This window comes from Drosophila subpulchrella, chromosome X (genome assembly GCF_014743375.2).
Source record: "Drosophila subpulchrella strain 33 F10 #4 breed RU33 chromosome X, RU_Dsub_v1.1 Primary Assembly, whole genome shotgun sequence".
NCBI classification, from domain to species: domain Eukaryota; kingdom Metazoa; phylum Arthropoda; class Insecta; order Diptera; family Drosophilidae; genus Drosophila; species Drosophila subpulchrella.
In genome coordinates this window covers 5,032,663-5,054,894 of record NC_050613.1, presented here as the reverse complement: position 1 = coordinate 5,054,894, position 22,232 = coordinate 5,032,663, and the positions used below count along the sequence as shown (strand labels likewise).

The 22,232-nt window shown below is 40.9% G+C and overlaps 2 protein-coding genes across 6 annotated transcripts; one reads left to right on the top strand and one right to left on the bottom strand.

Moving 5' to 3' along the window:
* Positions 1–5,953: 5,953 nt before the first annotated feature.
* LOC119558370 (cyclic AMP response element-binding protein B) lies at positions 5,954–16,997 on the top strand. 5 transcript variants are annotated; one of them, XM_037871887.1, is made up of 6 exons: positions 5,954–6,200; positions 10,940–11,341; positions 12,871–13,044; positions 13,111–13,279; positions 15,761–15,898; positions 16,297–16,997. In XM_037871887.1, exons 2-6 carry the CDS (start codon positions 11,042–11,044, stop codon positions 16,503–16,505), a joined length of 990 nt encoding a protein of 329 aa, XP_037727815.1. In that variant the 5' UTR covers positions 5,954–6,200; positions 10,940–11,041; the 3' UTR covers positions 16,506–16,997. The 5 variants fall into 5 exon arrangements, with proteins under 5 accessions (XP_037727815.1, XP_037727812.1, XP_037727811.1 ...); XM_037871884.1 differs by lacking the exon at positions 5,954–6,200 and adding an exon at positions 9,985–10,586 and having other exon boundaries at positions 12,871–13,032; XM_037871883.1 differs by lacking the exon at positions 5,954–6,200 and adding an exon at positions 9,986–10,586.
* An 868-nt stretch (positions 16,998–17,865) lies between these two features.
* Positions 17,866–20,461, bottom strand: LOC119558368 (protein-serine O-palmitoleoyltransferase porcupine). Its single transcript, XM_037871880.1, has one exon. It carries the CDS (start codon positions 20,347–20,349, stop codon positions 18,790–18,792), a length of 1,560 nt encoding a protein of 519 aa, XP_037727808.1. The 5' UTR covers positions 20,350–20,461; the 3' UTR covers positions 17,866–18,789.
* Positions 20,462–22,232: the final 1,771 nt, after the last annotated feature.

The window sequence follows — 22,232 nt, the reverse complement described above, 5'->3', positions numbered from 1 at the left end:
GTCAACTCAATTTTTGCACTACAGCCGTGTGAGTGTGTGTGCTTGGGTGAGTGGGCGTGTGGGTGGGCGTGTTTATCTAAGCGGTTGGGCGGAACAGGCAACAGGTTTATGCCGTGATTTAGTTGAACTAGAAGATTCTAACTTTATCTGCGCGGCAGTGAGCCATTATTGGAGATGCAAGCTGGAAAAAAAAACACTGGAGGTTTCAAATCACGTAAGATGCCGCCCAAAAGTATGCTGCAAATCTAAGACCCATCCACTTTCGGTAAGTATCTATAGGAATTCTAGATATCGGAGTACACTTTCAGACACTTTAAAACTCAAAAATTCCATATATTCGCGGTTAGAATTACTAGAGCTATAAATATAAATGCTGCCCAAAAGTATACTGCAAATATAAGACCCATCCACTTTCGGTAAGTATCTATAAGATTTCTAGATATCGGAGTATACTTTCAGGCACCTTTACAACACCAGAACTCCATCTATTTTCGGTTAGAATTACTAGAGCTATAAATATATTCAAAGGTGTCTATAGGAGGGATTTATTTCTCTCTTTCTGTATATAGGTATACATTTATTTTAGTGTCGACCGCCTATACTTTATATACTTAGAAATGTAATTGAGCATTTAAAAACGGTTATTTTCAATGAAAATGTTAAATATTAAGGACTAACTATCATTTTTGATTAAATTTTGTGGCAATAATTTCGAAAGCCTTTTCGAAAAATAGATCAACTTTATCCCCTTCTGGATCCATGACAATAGAACTCAATGAACTTGTTTTTTACCATCAAATTTTGTTGTACTGTCTTACATTTAGTTCCTTTCCTAGATTCATTTTCATTTGTGGTTACATTTTTTTGTAAGTCCTTTCAAAAACCTTTTCGAAAAATAGGTCAATAGCTCCTTTTCTCTGTTCGACAGTAGAATTCAACGACCCCAATGTAATTTTTTAATGGTTCGCATTTAATTTTTCAGAAATTCGTATAGTCGCTGGCCCTTGGGCGCTAAAATAGCTCTTTAAAAACCTTAAATGCCCGATAAAGATGATTTTCCTGGTATTTGTAAAGGACTATTATGCCGTGTGTTTTTTATCTGTGAAAAGCAAAACAATGGCGAAAGGGGCGAGAGAGAGACAGATTGAGGCAGAGCTGTCAATCAACGCGGGCATGGCGACCCACGCATAAACCGCTTTGTCTGCGTCCTTTTTCCGCTTTTCCCGGCAAATGGAAATGGACGAGGAAAAGGCGGCGGCGCAGGCTTGGCCCGCAAATACACCTTCAGCTTGTTGATGGGCTTGTGTCTGGTGACGTTTCGATTTTCCGCTTTTCTTTGTTTTCTCCCCTTGCCATTTATACTGGGACCTGCGGGCCGCACTCCCCGCCGCCCGGTTCTTTTGCTTCCTGCCTGTTGCCTGCGTCATTGATGCCCACGCTCGCCCAGCGCTCTTAACCCCACGGCGGTGCCGCTATATTTAGCCCCCGACATTGAAACTTTCGCCAAAACTAATTTGTGAATTATTCTCGGGGAAAAACATAATTACAAAAAAAACACGAAAGCAGAGAGCATTTGTGCACTTGCGTGGCTGCTAAAATAATTAAACCACATGTTCTGTGCATATTTAGTGTCTTACTTTTTTGTGCAAGCAGCCAAGGGAATTAAATCAATTAGTGGATGTAATGTGAGCCGTAAATGGCGAACCGAAAATATATAATTGAACTTTGGTAAGCAGATAAAAAAACTATTAAATCCACAATTATTTAGCATGTAATGCGAGTATCATATGTAAAAAGGGTAAACGAATTTAATTTGATTTTCAATTGAAATTGACGAATTTCCATTTTATCTAGAGCCCATCAAACATTTAATTTAATTTTGCCACATTTGATAAGTATTCTTGTACGCAATGAAAAACAATTTTAATTCACAATTATATAAAATTAAATGCGAGAATCAAATGTATAAAAGGTAAAGGTAAAATTTGATTTCCAAATTACATTTTCTTCTTTTTTTAATAAATTCGCATTTATTTGAGTAGCAAATGTGTAAAGGCAAAACAATTTTAATTGAATATCCAATTTAATATCTTTAGTTTGCAACTTATCTAAGCCCACCAAATATTAAATTTAATTTTGCAATATTCGGTAAATATTCTTGGTGGGTAAATATTTCTGGCTTATGAATTTTCCACAAAGGTTTTTTTTTTAAACGTAAACGTATTTAATTTGATTTCCAAATTACATTTTCTTCTTTTTTTAATAAATTCGCATTTATTTGAGTGGCAAATGTGTAAAGGCAAAACAATTTTAATTGAATATCCAATTTAATATCTTTAGTTTGCAACTTATCTAAGTTTTTTTTTAAACGTAAACGTATTTAATTTGATTTCCAAATTACATTTTCTTCTTTTTTTAATAAATTCGCATTTATTTGAGTAGAAAATGTGTAAAGGCTTAACAATTTTAATTGAATATTCAATTTAATATCTTTAGCTTCCAACTTATCTGAGCCCACCAAATATTAAATTTAATTTTGCAATATTCGGTAAATATTCTTGGTGGGTAAATATTTCTGGCTTATGAATTTTCCACAAAGGTTTTTTTTTTTAAACGTAAACGTATTTCATTTGATTTCCAAATTACATTTTCTTCTTTTTTTAATAAATTTGCATTTATTTGAGTAGCAAATGTGTAAAGGCTAAACAATTTTAATTGAATATTCAATTTAATATCTTTAGTTTTTAACTTATCTAAGCCAACCAAATGTTAAATTTAATTTTGAAATATTCGGTAAATATTCTTGAGGGGTTAATATTGCTGGCTTATGAATTTTCTACGAAGCGTTTTTTTTAACGTAAACGTAATAAATAAATTTAATAAATTCGCATTTATTTGAGAAGCAAATGTGTAAAACCAAAACAAATTTAATTGAATATTCAATTTAATATCTTTAGCTTCCAACTTATCTAATCCCACCAAATATGAAATTTAATTTTGCAATATTCGGTAAGTATTCTTGGTGGGTTAATATTGCTGGCTTATGAATTTTTCACAAAGGGTTTTTTTTTCTACGGTAGCAATTCGCTTAACGCGCCTCCGAGCAGTCTTCGTTCCCATTAAATAAATGCCACAAGCAGATCACAGTTTCAATTCATATTAAACGCTGCGCGGGCACAGGTGAGCGGCGCTTTTGAGTGGATTTCGCCTGTCACAGGCAGGCAACGCGGCGTATACTCAATGTGGTCTGCCCCACGTAACGCATACGCCATGTGAGCCACACGCGACAACGAAAACTTTCGCCCTTCAAGCCAGCGAAAGTGGGCGGGGCTGGATGGGTGGATACAAAGACACACAGATAACGGAAAAAAACAATTGTGCTAGGGGGTTAGCGAAAAGGTAAACATTACGCATTCCCGGCGTTAGCAAAGTGAAATCTTATCCCCGTTAGCCCGAAGCCATGACCCAGAAAGAGGAATAGGAAAATTGGGGGGGAAATACGGCCAAAGGAAAATCATTCGAGGGCGTGACTTGACCCTGACAACGAGGGATAAAATCTGGGATTCTGAATTAAGCCAAAGTTTGGCACGCGCCTATCTACAGAGGTGGCTGGAATAACAGAAGAGGTGGTCTCTCATTAACTACAATCAAAACTCTGCAAAAAATAATATAACCTAGTTTTCTATACTTTACTTAACCCTTATTTAAATACCACACTGCCATTTTCTTTCCTGCTCAAAGTTGTTACCGAATCACTTTTGAATAAATGTAAAAACCTACAAAAAACAAATAAAGCAAGGCTTCTTTGTATGTATATATGTACATATGTGCACTCAGAAAAAAAGTCATGTATTTCGTGCTTGAATCAAGCATTTTCGGTGTCAAATCTTCGCCAAGCATGGAAAATACAGAACCCGAGAACAAAAAGCACGAATTTTCAAGACCGAATATACTTGGTTTCAGAACCTTTCGGTCTAGGTTCAATTATGAAGAATTCTTAAATCAATCCATATTTGTACTAAAAACAAGAACGATTTAATAATAAAGTAAGACTACAAATAAGTAATAATAAAATAAGATTTGTACTAAAAACAAGACCGATTTAATAATAAAGTAAGAATGTGGCAGTCATGATTTAAGGACGAATAATTCTTAAATCAATATACATATGTACATTATATATATTATTATATATGTACATTAAGTGGGTTTTAATTATACGCTAGTAAGAGAAATAAGTATTGGAAACTGAAATAAACGAGATATGTTAATAATAATATTTTATTTTTTTTGATAATAATAATATTTTAAGATTACTTACGGCCTGCCGCTCACGGGCATTAACACTGTGTAATTTATGCGCCTTATATACCGAGCACTTTCAGAATAAACAGTTGGGAATTATTAGATATGTAAATCCAAAATGTGCTCAATGTGGGAACTTTTTAAGCACGAACGTTCTTAAATGGCAAGCATGAAATCGTTCTTAAATCAAGTCTTTTTTTACTTGATTTTAGCGCGGTGTTTTTCCCTGAGTGTACATATATAGCAATCGGATATGCCAATATGGAAAGTCGAACATTGCAACACCGAATTTGTAATAAACAAAATATCCCCCTGAGCGTAGAAGTAAGAGCAAACAAGTTGTGGAAGGTAAGCCAATTCCATCTGAAAAATAAATATGTATCTTCGGTTCCACTGATCCTTTTTATGCTTTCTTATTTGATTGAAGTACAGTGTTCTGCGCACAAAAAGGGTTGCTAATAAAAACATACGAAATGCAACTACAACACCGGTCGGCAACCAATACAACTACAATTTGTTTTTCCTTTTGTGTGTGTAAATTGCACTAAACAGTTCATGAATGAGCCACACTGTGCGTGTTGCGGCAGAGATCGAGCAGAGCTACTTCTTATTGGGAGGCTGCCGGCCGCTGATTCTCAATGGAAATATGTCAATTTCCAATAGAATCGGAAAAGGCCGAGCGATAGAGAAGGCAAGTGGCGACAACAGATGGCTGTGGAACTGAAGTAGCATTTGAAGCCGCATCTATTTCCATTTCTCCTTTCTCCCACTTCCCTCTCTTCCTGCCTTTCCTTCTCATTCTCTCTGAACGAATCGTCATGGAAATTGGCACCGAAAAGTATGCAGCACTGTGAACGATTACGCGACAGAGAGGGCGATAGCTGCCACTGCGTGTGCGCAAGCGAGTCGGCAAGCAAGCTCTGCTACGCCATAACTGTGCGCTTGGGCGATAACGTCAGCAGCTATCTCGCTCTCGCCTTTGCTATTTAAAAATATTTATGCATGCACGGCGTGTGTGTGTGGGTGAGTGTATGAGGTATAGGTGAGTAAGAACAACGACGTCGACTTTGACGTGGCGCGCTGCTCTCTTTGTTGTTGCTTTGTTGTTGCTGCCCAAGAAGTTATTCCAACGGAGTAACGGCCAATTACGAAACAATAGTATGGCAGAGGGTGAGCGTGGGGGGTGAGCGGGGGCGGGCGCGGGCGAGAGAGGAAGCTCCAAATCATATGCTTGCTCAGCTGTGGCAGCGCTGCCGGCGCCGCCGCTGGTTAGTCAGTCATCATCAGTGCTTTTTAGAGCTACGTAGAGAACAGACGGCCTTCCCAAAACACACACACACACGCACACTCGAGCATAGAGGCGGCATAGGGAGAAACAACGGAATAACAAAAACAAAGAGCAACAGAGGCGGCAACAACAACAGCGAAGGTGACGATTCAAAAGCAGCGAATTTTGAGCGCCAAAAACAAAAGATCGCAACATCACAAAGAGCATCGCCGCTTTTTTTTTCAGTGCAAGTGTGCTTATAATTATAGCTCTGCTGTATACATACGTACGTATGTGTGTATGTTTATGAGCGCGTAATCAAATACAAATCAGTAAAATAACAAAAGTCTTGACGTAATCGCTAAAATGCAAAGCAAACGACACGAAAACGAGCTACAATAACAAACGCGAATTGAATTCTTTTTGTGTCGGTTTTTCGGTTTTTAATTTGCAGCTTACGGGCGGACAAAAAGAGACGGAGCGCAAACAGACTCGCGTGTTGTGTTGTAGTTTTTGTAGTTATTCTTTTTTTCCGTGTAGTGCCCGTGTTTGCCGTTATGCAAAGATTTCATTGTTATTAGTCAGCAAACGTCAACAGGCAGCAACAACAAAGCAACAACCAAAACGGGTAAGCGATAAACACAGATATAGTCGAACCTGCCTAACGCGAATATTTAGAAAAACTGATTGGGTAAAACATGTTCATCACATTTCACTATGCATAAATAATGTTATAATAACACTATACATAAATAATGTTGAAAAAAGATTTTTAACCTTTTCATTGGGGTATCAAAAGATGATGATATATTCTGATGTATATACATATGTATATGGAGCAACTTTTAAGCGATAAAAAAAAGCGGCATGAACATATTAAAAATACATATTTACATACATATGTACATATTTTCTTGGAAAAAAGTCACTTTAATTAGAATTTTCTGTGGCCCGACTGTGGTTCGACTTATAAAGGTTCCACTGTATGCTGAGGGTATGCGAAAGAGCGTGAGAGAGAAAGGCCGAGAGAACGGGGGTGGAAGTGGGAGTGTGAGTATGCGTAACTGCAACAAAAACAAACATTTCTAGTGCTGATCCTCAAGGGGGAAAGAGAGGAAAACAATGGGGCAGGGGGACAGCATGTGTGAAGTGGATGCGAATAACAGCGAAAAGTGAAGCAAAAGGGCCAAGAAGATAAAGAAGGAAAGAGGGAGGCAAGGATTATGCTTATCAATGAATTATTGACGAAAAGTGGGGCGCAAAAGGGCTGATAAAGCAACGCCGTTGACATCCAAGAACCAAAAATCGCTAAACAAGTCGGTGATTAATCTGAATTTAAATAATTTCAAAGCAATATATTTAAATATTTTAACTACGATAATACAAATTTTTTGTAATGCAAAATATAAAAATATATTGTGGCTGCACTTGAACCTCGACCTTATATTAACAATTTAATCTTTGGTTCACGGCGAACTTTATTTTCTATGCAATCATATTGCCTTGACACTGCTATAAAAAATCGCTTAGATATCGACGCTATCGTTAATAACCGCTGACTAATATGGGGGAATCACTCAGAAAGTGCAGAGCGAAAAATTGGGATCGCAGAGTGAAACAGCCCTTTCCACGAATACCCGCTAATCTTGCACATTTAAAGAGCTCAACTGGTTGGGGCCGTCGTGCATAATTATCCGGCAACTACGCCGTCATGATAACACAAGCTTTCATTCCAACTGATAGCGAGCACTGTGAGAAAAATTAACCATTTCCTGTTTAAGAACAAATTTCGCTTTAATATTCATATTTTACTTTTAAATAACAATATTGATCTCTTTTCAAACAAAACTTGAAACCCCTAGAGATGTGAAAAATAAAATAGAATTAGTGCCGAAAAAGAGAGATCAAACATTATAACCTTAGAATATTATGTTAGTTAGGAGTGCCTATGGTAAGGGTAATATCTGAAACCCCTATAAGGACTCCAGTTGTTTACGGTGCAGGCTCTGAGGGGGGAGATGGGTGGGTGGGGCTTTATCAAAATTGTACGGTAATCCCGGCGTAAAGCCATGTGCAGTTGCTCCCCCCCTCTCTCTATCTTTCGCTCTTTGTCTGTCCCTGTCGCACGAGCGGGTAGCACCTGTCGCCAATGGCTCTGTCTCGCTTGCACTCCTGCTCTTTCGCTCGTTCTTCTTGTTCTAAGCTTGTCCATGACAAGTAATAACTGTTGTGGCTCTCTTTTTTGTTATTGCACATTCAGTTAGTTTTAATTAATTCAGCCAAGCAAACAGCGTTAGAAAGAAAGAGGTGCTTAGAGGGGGTTGGGGGTTGGGGGTGTGGGACTCAGGCGGCAGAGATTCACCAATACGCTCGCATAAGACAAACCAGCACAAACACAAACACAAACACGAACACCGACGCAGTGGAAACGAGTAAAAATAAATAATGCTGACGTCAATTTTGCGTATGCCAATACACAGTGCAAAAAATGGGTGGTGAAACGGGCGAAAGGGGGTGCGGCTAGTGCAAAGCGAAAGCCAAAAGCAAAATGCAAACTGATTGGAATTGATTGAAATGCAACAGCAACAACTTTGAGCTTACTGCTAATGTCTAAAAGCAACATCTGTTGGAAGGGAAAAAGTACCACAACCAAATCTCTTTAATCAAAAAAGAAGTACAGTTCCGATCAAAGCTACCATTATAAATTAATGAATTCTCAATGGTTTGGTTCGTTGCAAGGAGTGTAATAGTTCGGAAGTAAAGCTTGCGTTCCCTTTTGTGAACTCATTATTTGTTTAACACCCTTTGAATAACCCATATTTAAACTGCCTAGACGCAAGTTTATATCAAAGGTCAAAGCACGATTATTAATTTCCTTCAACCTTGGTTTTAATATTTTCTGCAAGGTAACTACATCTTTTTATTACAGATTATTATAATTAAGCTTTTTTAAACTACAAGCAAGTCGTATATGTAAAATTAACGTTTACTATGTGCACTATTTTTACTAGTGTACACATCAAATTAATCAAAGTAATTAAAATTATAGTACCTATGTATATCTCTTTAGGTTAGAATTCTCCTCAACTTAAAAATTGACAACTAGACTTTTATAAAAAAGCAGCTTCTTAATTAACAGAATCTAACTAACCAACAAACATAAAAATTTGTACAAGCATTCATCCATTTTCTAGAAATATTTATTTATTTACATATTTGTCCGAAAGTTTATTTTCAAGCTATCGAAAACTATTACCTTAGTTATTATTCAGAAAACACGAACGATGTAACTTAACTTTTTTCTGAGCAGAGATGATATGCTACCCCAGTGTGATTGAACTCCCAAATCGTACACCGCTTATTTGAGCGATGTTATGGACAGGGTTTCTACGGCTATGGTGGTGCCCGCAGGTGTTATATAGTACAAGCTATATATAGTATACTATGTAATATAGTATTTACATTGGTCAAACTTCATTAGGGAGTGATGTCAGCTGGTGCAAAAGTAATACGAAGTACGTACATACATCAGGGCCTCGCATTTAAGCAGTGAGTCAGTCAGTCCATGGGGTCGCGTAGACAGTCCGGCGTTTTGAGGACCTCTAGCGATAGGAAAGGCGGTACAGGGTTTGTGCGACGTTGTAATTAATGGCAATTATTATGTCACTCAAAAGGAAGTCGATTGAAAAAGCAGCCTAAATAATGCAAATGGAAATTATAGGGAATAGGGAACAGTTCCTACCCCTTTCCATTGCACTAATTAACTATTGATTTAAAGCTGTTGCAGGTCTGGTTTTTTAGGCCGTTTACGTTTTAAACTTTCCGCTTTTGTCGCGATGACGTCATGGCCAGCGCATATAGCCAATTGGGCTGTAAACTAATTAGCCGGGAATATCATTTGGGCTAATTGTTTTTTTGCCTTCTATGAATGGGCTGTTGTTAAAGTGTAGAAAAAATATAAAATAGCCAACAAAAAGCTACTGCTTGTGCAGAGGGCTTTTTAGTTTTTATTGAACTAAAATATTATTATAATTTCCCAATGTGGTTTGGGTTTTGTTGTGCTATTAGTTGATAATAAAAAGAAAAATTTGAGTTGTTATATGTAAATATAATATTTTGGTTTTAAATTATTTAAATTGGATTCTAACTAAAACCTTAGGCATTTGTTGTTATAAATTTTAAACAAAGTGAATCATTTAAGTCGAACGAAGCATTCTTCGTATAAATAAATGGGCTTTAGGCGAATCTTTTTAAAAACCAGTGTAAGACTGTTAAAAATGTAAAATAAAAGCTAAAATTTTGAATATTTTAAAATGTTCGCGCTAATTTTAGCCAAGCTCGGCACCGTTGTTGCCAGCCAAGTTCCCAACCTTTGCGGTATTTTTAAGACCATGAACGTCTGGTAATTTGTCACCCTGCCGGCACGGTCACACTTTCATCAGTGAACGATTTTTGCGCAAAAAAAAACGGAGTTTATCAATAAATCGCTGCCTGCGATTGCATTGACCGTTGAAACCGCGTTCGTCCCCGTGCAGAATCCGCAAATTCCGGGCTTTTTCGCCCCAAAATCGCGATTCAGTGCTGCGAAAAGAAAAAAGAACGCAAGCAACGATAACAACAGGCAGCGAGAGCGAGTGAGATAGAGCGAGAGAGGGAGCAGTGCGGAGTGTTGTGTGTGTGCGTGCTGCCAACTTGTCGCACCGATTCGCTGCTGGCCGCTGTGTGCGTGTGTGCTCTATGTGGTTCTCTCAAATAAAAAAAGGAAACCTTTTCGCGATGCTATACGAAATTCATCTGAGGTTTTAGGGCTATGTCTGGCTTCCACGGCGATTTGCTGGCTAGATAGATTTTCCCGACGAGAGCGACTTTTCAACAAGTTGCCAGCGCAGCGTGCAACGCGCGCACACACACACACACACTCACACACGGGCAAACACACGCGCAAGAGAGAGCGAGAGCGAGCAACAACAACAAAAGCTCTGAGCAGCAACGTTTTTAGTGATGTCATCAGAAAGTAAGTTGATTTTTCGCTGTTTTCCTTTTTTTTTTTTCATTCTTGTTGCCTCTTTGCACACTCGCACACACAACTTTGTCATGACGTCATTCCACCGAAATACTCACGACTCGGTGTTGTTATTGTTGTTGTCGCTGTTGTTGTTTTTGGGCAACTGAGTTCCATCAGTCAGCAATCGGCAGCACAATATAATCATCGTCATCACATCGCACACTCGTCATCGGCCCAAAACAAACGAGCCCAATCCAATCCAATCCCGCCCAGAAACAGAAGCAGAAACCGATAAACCGAACACTGAGAACTGAGAACTGAGAACTCAAACCTCCTTCACAATCCAATCCATCCCTTTGTAGAAACGTCTTCAAGCTGGCCAAATTGAAGCGGAAAAGGTAGCCAAACTGAAGCACTTGTCGGAGAGCGTCTCGGTGCTGCTGAAGATCGCCAGGATCGCCAACATGGACAACAGCATCGTCGAGGAGAACGGCAACTCGTCGGCGGCATCGGGCTCCAATGACGTGGTCGACGTGGTTGCCCAACAGGCGGCGGCAGCGGGGGGAGGCGGTGGCGGAGGAGGAGGAGGAGGAGGCGGTAACCCCCAGCAGCAACAAAACCCACAAAGTACAACGGTTGGCGGTCCAACGGGGGCGACGAACAACACCCAGGGAGGAGGCGGAGGAGGAGCCACCGTGCTGACCACCACCGCCAACTGCAATATACAATACCCCATCCAGGCGCTGGCGCAGCACGGACTGCAGGTGAGCTTGGACGACAGGCAACGTTTGATCCTTGGGATCCCCATCTCGAGGAATTCTAATGATATAGGTATCCTCCCAGGAACTGGTCACTCGGGATTAGGCAGACTGTAGAAAGCTTATACTTTAGCGATTCCAGATCTTTGGCATTACGAACACTCCATTTGAATAGAGATCTGAAGGTGTAGTTCATTTTGGCTTTAATTTGGGTTAGGCTGACCATGGAATTAAGCGCTTTTTGAACGACTTCAGTGGCATCACCCTAGGTTAAACAACCTCTATGGGGGTTAGGGATAGGTAACTTAGAACGCTTACTTTTTAGCTATTTTAGATCTTTGGCATTTGTCTACGAAAACTCCATTCGAATAGACCATGGTATTAAGCCCATTTCAAAGAATTTCAGTGGAATCAATTTACGTTAAAATTACTCTATGGATGATGGAGATAGAAAACCCGACCGCAGCACTCTTGACTCAATTGGAATTTTTTGCTTTCCCAGAATAAACTATATGTGTTTATTTTAACTCTGTTGGATCTCTTGTCAATTACGTTCTAAGCATTAAACTTCATATGAATTCTAGTAAACTACATAGTATATCTAAACTAGTTTTAATACGAAGAAATCCTTTAACCATCTATAAAATATATCATAGGCGAATTCTTAACAATTCAGAATAGTTCCGATTGGGTCTACCCCAGGATGGGCAAAACTCTTTACCAAAATTAGTTCTTCCTGGAATTCTTTATAAAGTCTATTACATTAGGATAGGAAAAGTCGCCTTCAAATACAGAATTTTTATAATTTTTTAATTGATTCCTTCTTAAACTCTTTAATTATTAGTAACTATAATTCCAATTGGGTCTACTCCAGGATGTGCAAAACTTTATGCCAAAATTAGTTCTTACTGGAAATCTTTATAAAATCTATTACATTATTATAGGAAAAGTAGTCTTGAATACAGAGATAATAATTTTTTAATTGGTTTCTTAAACTCTTTAATTATTAGTACTTTCAATAATTCTTCTTTATTAAAACGAAGTATAATAATATAAATACCTTAAACTTTAAATTTGAATAATAATAATAATGAATTAGGTAAATATTAGGAATTTAGTTTATTTAAATATATATGCTTTTTAGGGGAGTGCTGTAGCTAAGAATATGATTTATGCATATATATTTTATGTTATATTAGTTGTTATAGTACATGTGTACATGATTTCCAATTAAGTTTATATATGGTTAAATATTTAGAAACGCACTTATAAACATGAAACTCAAAGTCCCACTTGAAGAAATGCTTTTAAAATTTGTAATTTGAGTTGTTCAAATCGGCATCATTAAAGTGGAAGCCCACGTTTAATATTCCAATCTTATATTATACGATAGAGGGGATACGAGAAAGTCCTCTAATAGATTCTAGCCCAGGTGTTATTTACTGCGTTAGCCAGATTTTCGCCAAGAATGTATTTAGTTGGTCCACCTCTACGCCTCGCAACAATTCTAATGGCTTCGACTTTTGTTCCCACAGGTGCAATCCGTGATACAGGCCAATCCCTCGGGAGTCATACAGACAGCAGCTGGAACCCAGCAGCAACAGGCGCTGGCCGCCGCCACGATGCAGAAGGTGGTCTATGTGGCCAAGCCGCCCAACTCCACGGTTATCCACACGACCCCCGGCAATGCAGTGCAAGTGCGTAACAAAGTGCGTAGCTCAGGGAGCACCCACCGAGCAGAACTCTACTAATGCCCTCGCTTACCTCGCACACAGATCCCTCCAGCATTTCCGTGCAAGATCAAGCCCGAACCGAACACGCAGCATCCGGAGGACAGCGACGAGAGTCTGTCGGACGACGATTCCCAGCACCACCGCAGCGAGCTGACGCGACGGCCGTCGTACAATAAGATCTTCACCGAGATCAGCGGACCCGATATGAGCGGTAAATCCGGGGGACGACCTCTCCACCTGTCACCCCCATTCAGACATATATCTGTTGCTCTTTAAACCACTATCGCCTAACAATCCAACGCATCGCCGAGCTGATCGCCACTCATCGTTCATTCCAAGATGCACATGCGCCTGGCGATCGTTTGACCACTCCCAATGGCTGGGTGATCGGTCAGTTCATCCCAATTCATTCATTCCTCCAGTGTTTGTAACCCCATACTCATACTACCCTTTCATTTTGTACAATTGCGGTTGGCTAAATAACACAGTAAACACTCGTAGTGCGCTGTAGCAAAAGATCCATATCAAAATCACTAGTCGAAAAAAATAGATCATCGATTCACAACTATATACAAAAGCAGATCCATCGCTGTTTTATCATGGCAGTTTATAGTCGCTCATTATATCAGATCAAAGAAAGGGCTCATAGAGCATATATTAACATGAGAGAGTTTAAAGTTATCCCAATTCGTGGCAGTTTATAGTCTCTCATCATATCAGTTCACAGAAAGGGCTTAAAAAGCATATATTAACATGAGATAGTTTAAAGTTATCCCAATTCGTCAGCAATTCTTGGCAGTTTATTGTCTTTCATCATATCAGATCACAGAAAGGGCTTTTAAACCATATATTTACTGGAGAGAGCTTAAAGATATCGCCATTCGTTAACTGATATTTTCTGTTTCAAATTACGTTTAAAATGAATTGGGGAATCGAAAGGAGCTAAGCTATAAACGATTCGAACATGACTTACTATTCGAAATATACAAATTCATTAAGGAGTTAGGAGTGCTACCCGTCTTAACGATGAATCTAAAAAGAAAGCTAGCTTTGGCAAACCAGAGTTTGTATGCCCTTGCAGAAAAAGCCATATTTTAACGGACTTACTTATATTTTCTCTCTAATTTTTGGACCTTCCTACGGCAGATTCATGTTAATCGTAATTCTAAAATCTTAAAGATAACAATACTCCCAGAGTAACCTTAGTTTTCCGATCCTTTCTATTGGAGCTATATAAGAAAGCTGTCTGATCCGAAAGAACACTTTTAAGAAAGCTAGCTTAAAAACAAAGATACTTGTTTGCTAACAAGCGGACAGACGGATATGGCTAGATCCTTCGCTTTTAATGCTGATCGGAAATGATGAGAAATAATGAGATTAATAAGATTAATATTGTGCAAGGGTATAAAAACTAACGAATTTTTAATGACCACTTTATTGAGCACCTTTTGAATGTGCAAAAGATTTTGTGCTAGCCTTGAGGTTGCTAATTGTACGATTTCAAGATTTCCTTATAGACTTTTAATGCAAAATATTCAAAAACGTTGCCTTAGGCAATCAATAATGAATTGAAAAGATAGATTATTTTAAAGATAATGGACGACAGCTTGTAAATATGTCTGTAAGACAACTAGTGCTTATGTTTGGATCTCAATTGAATTGTACATACAACTCATACATACACAGATTGTAAAGGACTTCTCCATTGATATCCTTCATACGCCATTATACCATTAGAGGCAGCCGTACAAAAGTGAACCCCGCCCCTCTTTCACCGCCCTCATTATCATTTAGTTGATGTTGTTGTTGATGTTGCTTAATCGAAGTGAAAATAATGAAAAAACAAAACAAAAGGGCGGAAAACTGCAGCTGAAAATGGGCAAGGAAAGTGTCGCGTTGTAGAGATTCCCAGAATTTCCTATTCCTTGTAAATAAACCCTTCACCCACACCCGCACCCTTTCACCAACTCACACACACACACACACACACACACACAGGGAGAGAGCAGCAACAATAAACAATCGATTTACCGTTACTTAACCATTACAACTATTGCTGCTGCATTCTTTCCCTCCCTTTCTATCTTACTCGCCCCACTCTCTCTCTATCTCTCTCTCTCTCCTGCTATATTTCCCCTCTCTTTCGCTCTCTGTCGTTGTTGCTGTAATCGCTGTTGTTGTTGTTGCCGTTGTTGTTACACACACAACCCATCATGCAAAATATGTAATAATAAATCAGAAGTACAACCAACCTGTCTCACCTAACAGTATTTAAACCCGTAATCAAAAGCTTCTCTGCACTCTCTTTGACTAACCAAAATCTACCTATCTCGCTCGCTCTCTCGCCGTTCTCGCTCGCACTCACTCACTCAAGTTCATAAACAAAATCAGTTCGAAATTTCAAAACTTCCGATTGAAAAAATAACTGAAAAATGGAAAATATGTTTTCTTATAATTTTTATTGTTGTTTTTTCATTGTTTTCTTTTCGAACGCCTTCCTCCACCCAACCCAAAAACAAAAAACAACCAAAAAAAAATTCAATTATGTTCTGAACAACAACCGCAACAACAACAACAACAACAACAACATCAACAACAACATCAACAACAACTCAACAACAATCGACAACTAAATCCCCAATCCGAATTCGAATCGAAATCGATATCGAATTTGAAACGAACCCGATCCCAGGCGCATCGCTTCCCATGTCCGACGGCGTGCTCGGTTCCCAGCTGGTGGGGAGCGGAGCGGGGGGCAATCCGGCGAACAGCTCCCTGATGCAGTTGGACACCTCGTACTACCTGTCCAATCGGATGTCCTACAACACCAGTAATAGCCTCGGTCCAACAACATGTCGAATTCTATGGGATTTGGCGGAACACCTGTAATTCGAACTGTGATTAAAGAATGTTGAACTTTGTTTTTTAAATGCATCCTAAGATTATAGATTATTTATAGCGTTTTAAAAACGAAAAACATTTTTTTTAAAATTAATTTTAAAGCATAACTTCCTTAAATATTGTCTTAAAGGTGTGCCTACCAAAGGCAGATAATCGTTAATGTTGTTATGTTCCAGTGAAAATCCTATGATTTCCTTCATCTGACTAGAAGAGTTCCCAAAGAAAAAATCAAATTCAGTTCGAGTTGCAGACAGTTCCACTTTGGAAAGCATGCGCATGAATACCATCCCGTGCTAATCATCCACTTCTCTACCATATCTCTTGCAGACAACAGCGGGATAGCGGAGGATCAGACCCGGAAGCGCGAGATCCGGCTGCAGAAGAACAGGGAGGCGGCGCGGGAGTGTCGGCGCAAGAAGAAGGAGTACATCAAGTGCCTGGAGAATCGAGTGGCGGTGCTAGAGAACCAAAACAAAGCGCTCATCGAGGAGCTCAAGTCGCTCAAGGAGCTCTACTGTCAGACCAAGAACGATTGAATGTGGGCGGGGCTCTGGCGCCGCCTGCGCCCCCGCCTCCAGTTACGGTTACGTTTACGGCGACGGCTGCGCTGCGGTTCCGTTCTGGACAACGCCCGACAGCAGCGACGGATGACCGATCCTCCCCGTTGGCCGGCCGCATATCATGATTTATATACGTATAGGATGCTATATGTGGTAGCGTGTACATTTACTGTATGATGGACTGTAGGATGGGGGATCGTGTTGTTGTTAGGAGGACGCAGACGGACGGGCGGGCAGATGCACCTGCCGGACGGACGAGCAGAACACACAATGTAATTATGTTTATAATTTAATGATGTAATATTATGTTTATGATTTAGTTTATACCTTAGTTTATTTGCTAATTTAACGACACTGGAGTTTACCCACGAACATGTGTTTCTGTATCCTAAGACCCTATTACCAACATACCTACCCTACGGATTCTATCCGCATCCCTTTTGTAATTAAATTTTTTGTTTTACCTAATTCGTAATCGTTGCATGACGTGCGTAGCGAAAGTGTTTATTTCTTAGCGAATTGTTGTAAGCCAATATGTCAGGATATAGTCAACCAACCCCCCACGGATATGCAGATAGGGAAGATAGGTAGAAAAGAAGGCGGCGGGCCTGGGAGAGCCCCGCGAGCCTCCCAATTAAATATGTTCAAAAATCGCAAGTTTCAGTTGATTTGTGTGTATGTACGTGTGTGCCGGCCGATTGTAACTGTAAAATTAGGTTTTAATCGAAAAATCTATTTGGGATTTGAGCATGGAATTAAGTAATTGAAATACTTTGTTACATAATTTTAAACGAATCGAAAACTCCATTCTCTGTCCCCCCAGGAGAGAGGTTTATATGGAACTTTATGCGTAGTTAGCGAACACTTTTTGTATTTTGTGAATTTCTTTGGAACCGGAGGGAGATACTTTTAGTAGGCAAGTCCCGCCCTTGGCGAATCATCGAAAATAGAGGTATTTTGGCCGGAACACACGTATGCATATGTATATGCATTATTTATATAGTGCAACACTCTCGTTATCTCTTGTGATCAACTCAGTTGTTGTTATGAATGGTAGAAACGGACGAAGGGACGGACAAATACGATAAATTAATGATGAATTCGGGAGACAAAGATCGAACTTTTATATCTAGCGTAGCGCAACGGAAACAATGTCAAAATGAAAACCGGAAACGGAAATAAAACCATAAGAAAACATGTATGTATATCTCTCTATTTTTGATGTCCAAATCAAAACTTCTGCAAAGAGGAAAACATAAAAAACAAAACGGGAAATCTAGAAAAACGAAACGCGAATTCAAAGAGCAGCTTTTTTTGGCCGAGTCAGAGGAATGGGAACGCTAAAAGAAGCAAATAAAACAAACAAAAGTTGCATTCAACAAAGTAAATAAATATTTTTATTGTCATTGCATAATTCTTAAGCTAGTAATTTTAATATCTAAATCGTAAGCGCGTAAAAACAAACTAAATGAAAACAAATGGATGAAACACAGCCCGAAGAAGAGGATCAATAATCGAGGACAGAAACTGAAATAAAAGCTAACATAAACGGAAAGCGGAAGCAAAATGAACGCAAAACAAAAATCTGTAGGAATTACAATATTGTTATAAATATTTGTCTCAATGAGAAAACAAACAAAAACAACCAACAAACAAAAGCGAAACAAACCAACAACAAAGAAAATATACATTAAAAAATTAATAAAAAATATTTGAAAAAAGAAAGATGAGTTTTCTATGTTTCTATTTCAATAAAAGTAAGGATCACTTTAAGACCTGACTATAAAATGATTTTACAAAAAGACTAAAAAACCTAGAGAGCGGAAGAACCATAGAAGTCTAATCTAAATAAGCCGTCCAAGTGCGATCTCTTGTTTTCAGAAATATTTAAATATCTTCGATAGGAAATGCCTTATTTACACTAATATTACTTGGAAAAGGCAAATACGCGATTATCTTTTTAGAGGCGGCTTGAACCTGTTGGAAACCCAAAGGGAAACCAAAGAGTTAGCAGGGTCGAACTGAAATTTAGCACACCAATTGTCCCACCTATGTTTTGTATGATCTTCAATGGTACCCAAACTAAAGTTTTCTACAGTTTCCGTTTCACAGAATGATTTAATGTTAAGTACTCACACAGCACACACACAAACTACAATATACGAAAAGATACAAAAATTACAATTGGATGCGGTTAATAGTACAATTATAAATACGTGTAGATCAGTCATAGCGAGTATTGGGTATCTTCCTAGGGAGTCTACGAGATGAACAGGTAAAGGACAATGGTGGCCGCGCCGATGTAGTGGCTGAGATAGCCCTCCTGTTGCCAGTGCCAGAGGAAGGACTCGTGTTCGTCCCCAATTTCGAGGGCATCACCCAGCAGCACGACTCCCAGATAGGCCAGGTGGAAAATGGCCAGCCCCGTGAAGGCCAGGTTAGTGGCCCTCACCAGCCAAAAGGAAACGGAGCTCCATCTTCGCTTGCTGGGGCAGTTGCCATACCGACATCGCTCCTTGCCCGGACAGAGATTCGCGGAGATGCAGGCATCCAGTACGCCCGCAAGTTGCCGCCTCAGCAAAGATTCCCCCTCGGCAAAGACGGCCAGCGAGATTAGCACCACGTAGATGCGCAGATCCATGCCGTGCAGCAGGCTGGAGACCATGTAAGTGGACAACACGGCCAGCAGGGTGCGTCCCCTCGATCCGTCCACCTTGCAGGGCGCGTAGATGTACCGCTTAAGCCACTCGTGCATGGGAATGTTCCAGCTTCTGACCAACGAGCTGATCGAACGCGGCCACTCGATGAGCCAGGGCTTCGAGACCAGTGGACCCAACAGATCCGATTCCTTGCCAGCGCCGTCCAGTCGCTGATCGGATGCCACCAGCAGCGCCTGCGCCATAATGCCCACAAAGTAGTGGCTGGTGCGCACACTCAGCGCATCCCAGTACATGACCAGGAAGTGGGAGCTGTCGCCAAAGAAGTCGCTCAGAGCGGGCGCCACGCAGTTGGACACGGTGACCGCCAGCACGCAGAGCAGGGCGTTGGGCACCAGACGTCGCAGACTGACCAGCCAGCCGTTTCTGGGGACCAGGCAGTCGATGTAGCAGCCGAAGCTCACCCAGGGACCCAGGGCGCAGGTGGCCGGGCTGTAGATGTAGCCCAGATAGGCCAGCGGACCCGGAATCCGCGCCTGCAACTGGCCACTGGCGGTTAGGTCGAATCCCAGTGAGATAAGCTTCATGTTGACCACCATCTGGATGCCGCGCAGCTGGGGCCAGTCGCTGCGCCGCCGCCAAAAGAGTAACTCGTACAGAAACTGGCTGCCCACGGTCAGGACAGCCAGGATTTGAGCGCCTTTTCGACCCAGCCGCAGGAGTTGGAGCAGCAGGTAGCCCATGGCGGCCAGCAGGAGCAGGAGAAGCAGTCGGTGGCCCAGGGAGAACTGCAGCAGGACTAGGCCGCAGCCAAAGTGGATCAAGTGCAGCGGTGCCAGGCTGGTGAGACGTTTGCGCTGTGAGTACAGGAGGCACAAGAGACGACACAGCAGGCAGAGGAGCAGCATGGGTGCCACATATTGCAGGACCTGCACGAGTGAGGGCTCCAGGCAGCTCTGCAGACTCTCAAGAAGTTGCTCGGACAGGCCCAGGACTCCGTATCCATGCACCTCCTCCTCCTCCTCCTCGTCACCACCGAGATAGTAGTCCTCATCCTCGGTTTTCCCAAACCTGTAGTCCAAACCGCCGACCGTCTCCTCCTCCTCCTCCTCCTCGTCGAGATCGATGTAGTCCGATTCCTCCTCAAAGTACTGGTAATCCATCGCCGGCCGCCTAACGCCAATACAATCCGGGGATAAGGATAAGCCCGGAAATCGGAGGACTTGGTCCAGTCCACAAGAACTACACCATGAATATACCGCAAAGTATACTAAGTACCAAAGGAAAGGATTTAAGTTTTCAGCAGTTTTGGTATTTTTCGAACAGCACTGCCACTTTAGCTTGTTTCAAGCCAAACCACTCTCCAATTAGTTGAGAATAAATATGATTATTCTGAAAATAGCTGGCTTACAATGAATGTATTGACTATTAACAGAAATTCTGGAATTCAATTAAGAATATTTTTATTTGGGATAAGAAAGATCTATATTAAACCTAACAAACAAATACTTGAGTAGTTTTGATTTTTTATCGTAACAAAGTGATTTTTCTGTGAGTTTTTAACTCAGCTTTCTAGGCAAACTTAATTTTCCATTTAAAAAAAATACTACGACCCCATGTATATGAATGACCGTATGTAAATTACCGAAAACAAAAAATAAATACATACATATTTAATACCAATGCCAACAATTTTAATTTAGTTAATTTATTTTATTGTTCAAGTTCAATAAATATTATTTTTTGCTGCGCAAAACTTGCTTCTGTCAACAATTATTGACAGAACAGGCATTGTCACATCACCCGAGTTAGCTGCTTCAGGCTCGTTAGGGAAGGTAGCCCCTCCCAGGATTCCGGGCAGTGGTCACCTGGGATAGGGTTTTCTTATCCAGCCTGGTCTCCCACCAGGATGGGGTCCCAAGAAGACGATGTTGTACCCAGATGCGGCTCGGCTTCACTGACGAACGACAAGGGAGCCAAAAAGACAGTCTTCCCCAGCAGGACAGGCACAAGCCTGCAGTAAATGGCCGGGCAAGGCGGTCCCTGCCAGAGGAACTCAAGAAGGTAGCTCTATTAATGGGCACTCCAGCAAAGGCAGCTCCTGCCAGCAAAGCTAGCACCGAAAACTCCGAAGGTGAAAAACCAAGGAAGCCATGCGACTCCGTCTCCGGCCTCCAGTGGAAAACCCATTCTGGCGACTTCTTCGGCGGATCGTGACACCAGCTCTTTGGAGGACCTGCCTGCCACGACTGCTACTCCCAGGCCTGGAAAGTAGCAGCCTTGGCGGGTCCCAAGAGGGTCTTGTTGAAAGAAAGGTCCTAAAACAGGAAAAAAAATGTGTTCAGTCGATAAAAACATATTATTAGTAAGAATATTAATTATCTCATTTCACTTTAATTTATTTGAAGGAACACTACTCGCCTTTTCAATGATAAACCAGTCCGCTTCGCACCAAAAATGAAATGACCGCATGGCTTAAGGGTTGAAATAAAGGCGAGCAGGGTGAGTGCAAGTGCAAGAGGGATAGCATGTTCGTAATACCGAAGTTCGAAGTTCGAATATGTATGTTCATCTCGCTCTTAAACAGAGGCATCTGACTTCTGTCAAATTGTATTGACAGCGAGAGCTCGCACATCAGCCCAGTTTGCTTCTTCAAGCTCATTAGGGAAGATAGCACCTCTCCCAGGATTCCGGGCAGTGGTCTCCTGGGAAAGGGTTTTTTTTATCCAGCCCGGCCTTCCACACCACGCGGAAGGTGCAGTTCTCAGAAAAAGATGTTCTGCGCAGAAGCGGCTCGGCGTTACCGGCGAACGACAAGGCCGCCAAGAAGACAATCTTATCCAGCAACTTGGCCATAAGACCGTGGTAAATGGTCAGGTGAGGCGGTCCCTGCCAGAGGCATTCAAGGAGGCGGCAGATCTATGTTCAAGTGGCCGCTCCAGCTAAGGCGGCTCTTGCCAATAACGCTAGCTTCGAAAACACGAAGTCGAGGAACCGAGGAAGGCAAGCGATCAGGCCTCCAGGGGAAAACCCCGTTTAGGGGACT

Bases quoted from the DNA above. Each gene is read 5' to 3' on its own strand.
- LOC119558368 (XM_037871880.1), bottom strand. From the start codon at position 20,349: ATGGATTACCAGTACTTTGAGGAGGAATCGGACTACATCGATCTCGAC.
- LOC119558370 (XM_037871887.1), top strand. From the start codon at position 11,042: ATGGACAACAGCATCGTCGAGGAGAACGGCAACTCGTCGGCGGCATCG. The intron at 13,280-15,760 runs GTAAATCCGGGG...ACCCGATCCCAG, and splicing joins CAGCGGACCCGATATGAGCG to GCGCATCGCTTCCCATGTCC. The intron at 15,899-16,296 runs GTAATAGCCTCG...TATCTCTTGCAG, and splicing joins TCGGATGTCCTACAACACCA to ACAACAGCGGGATAGCGGAG.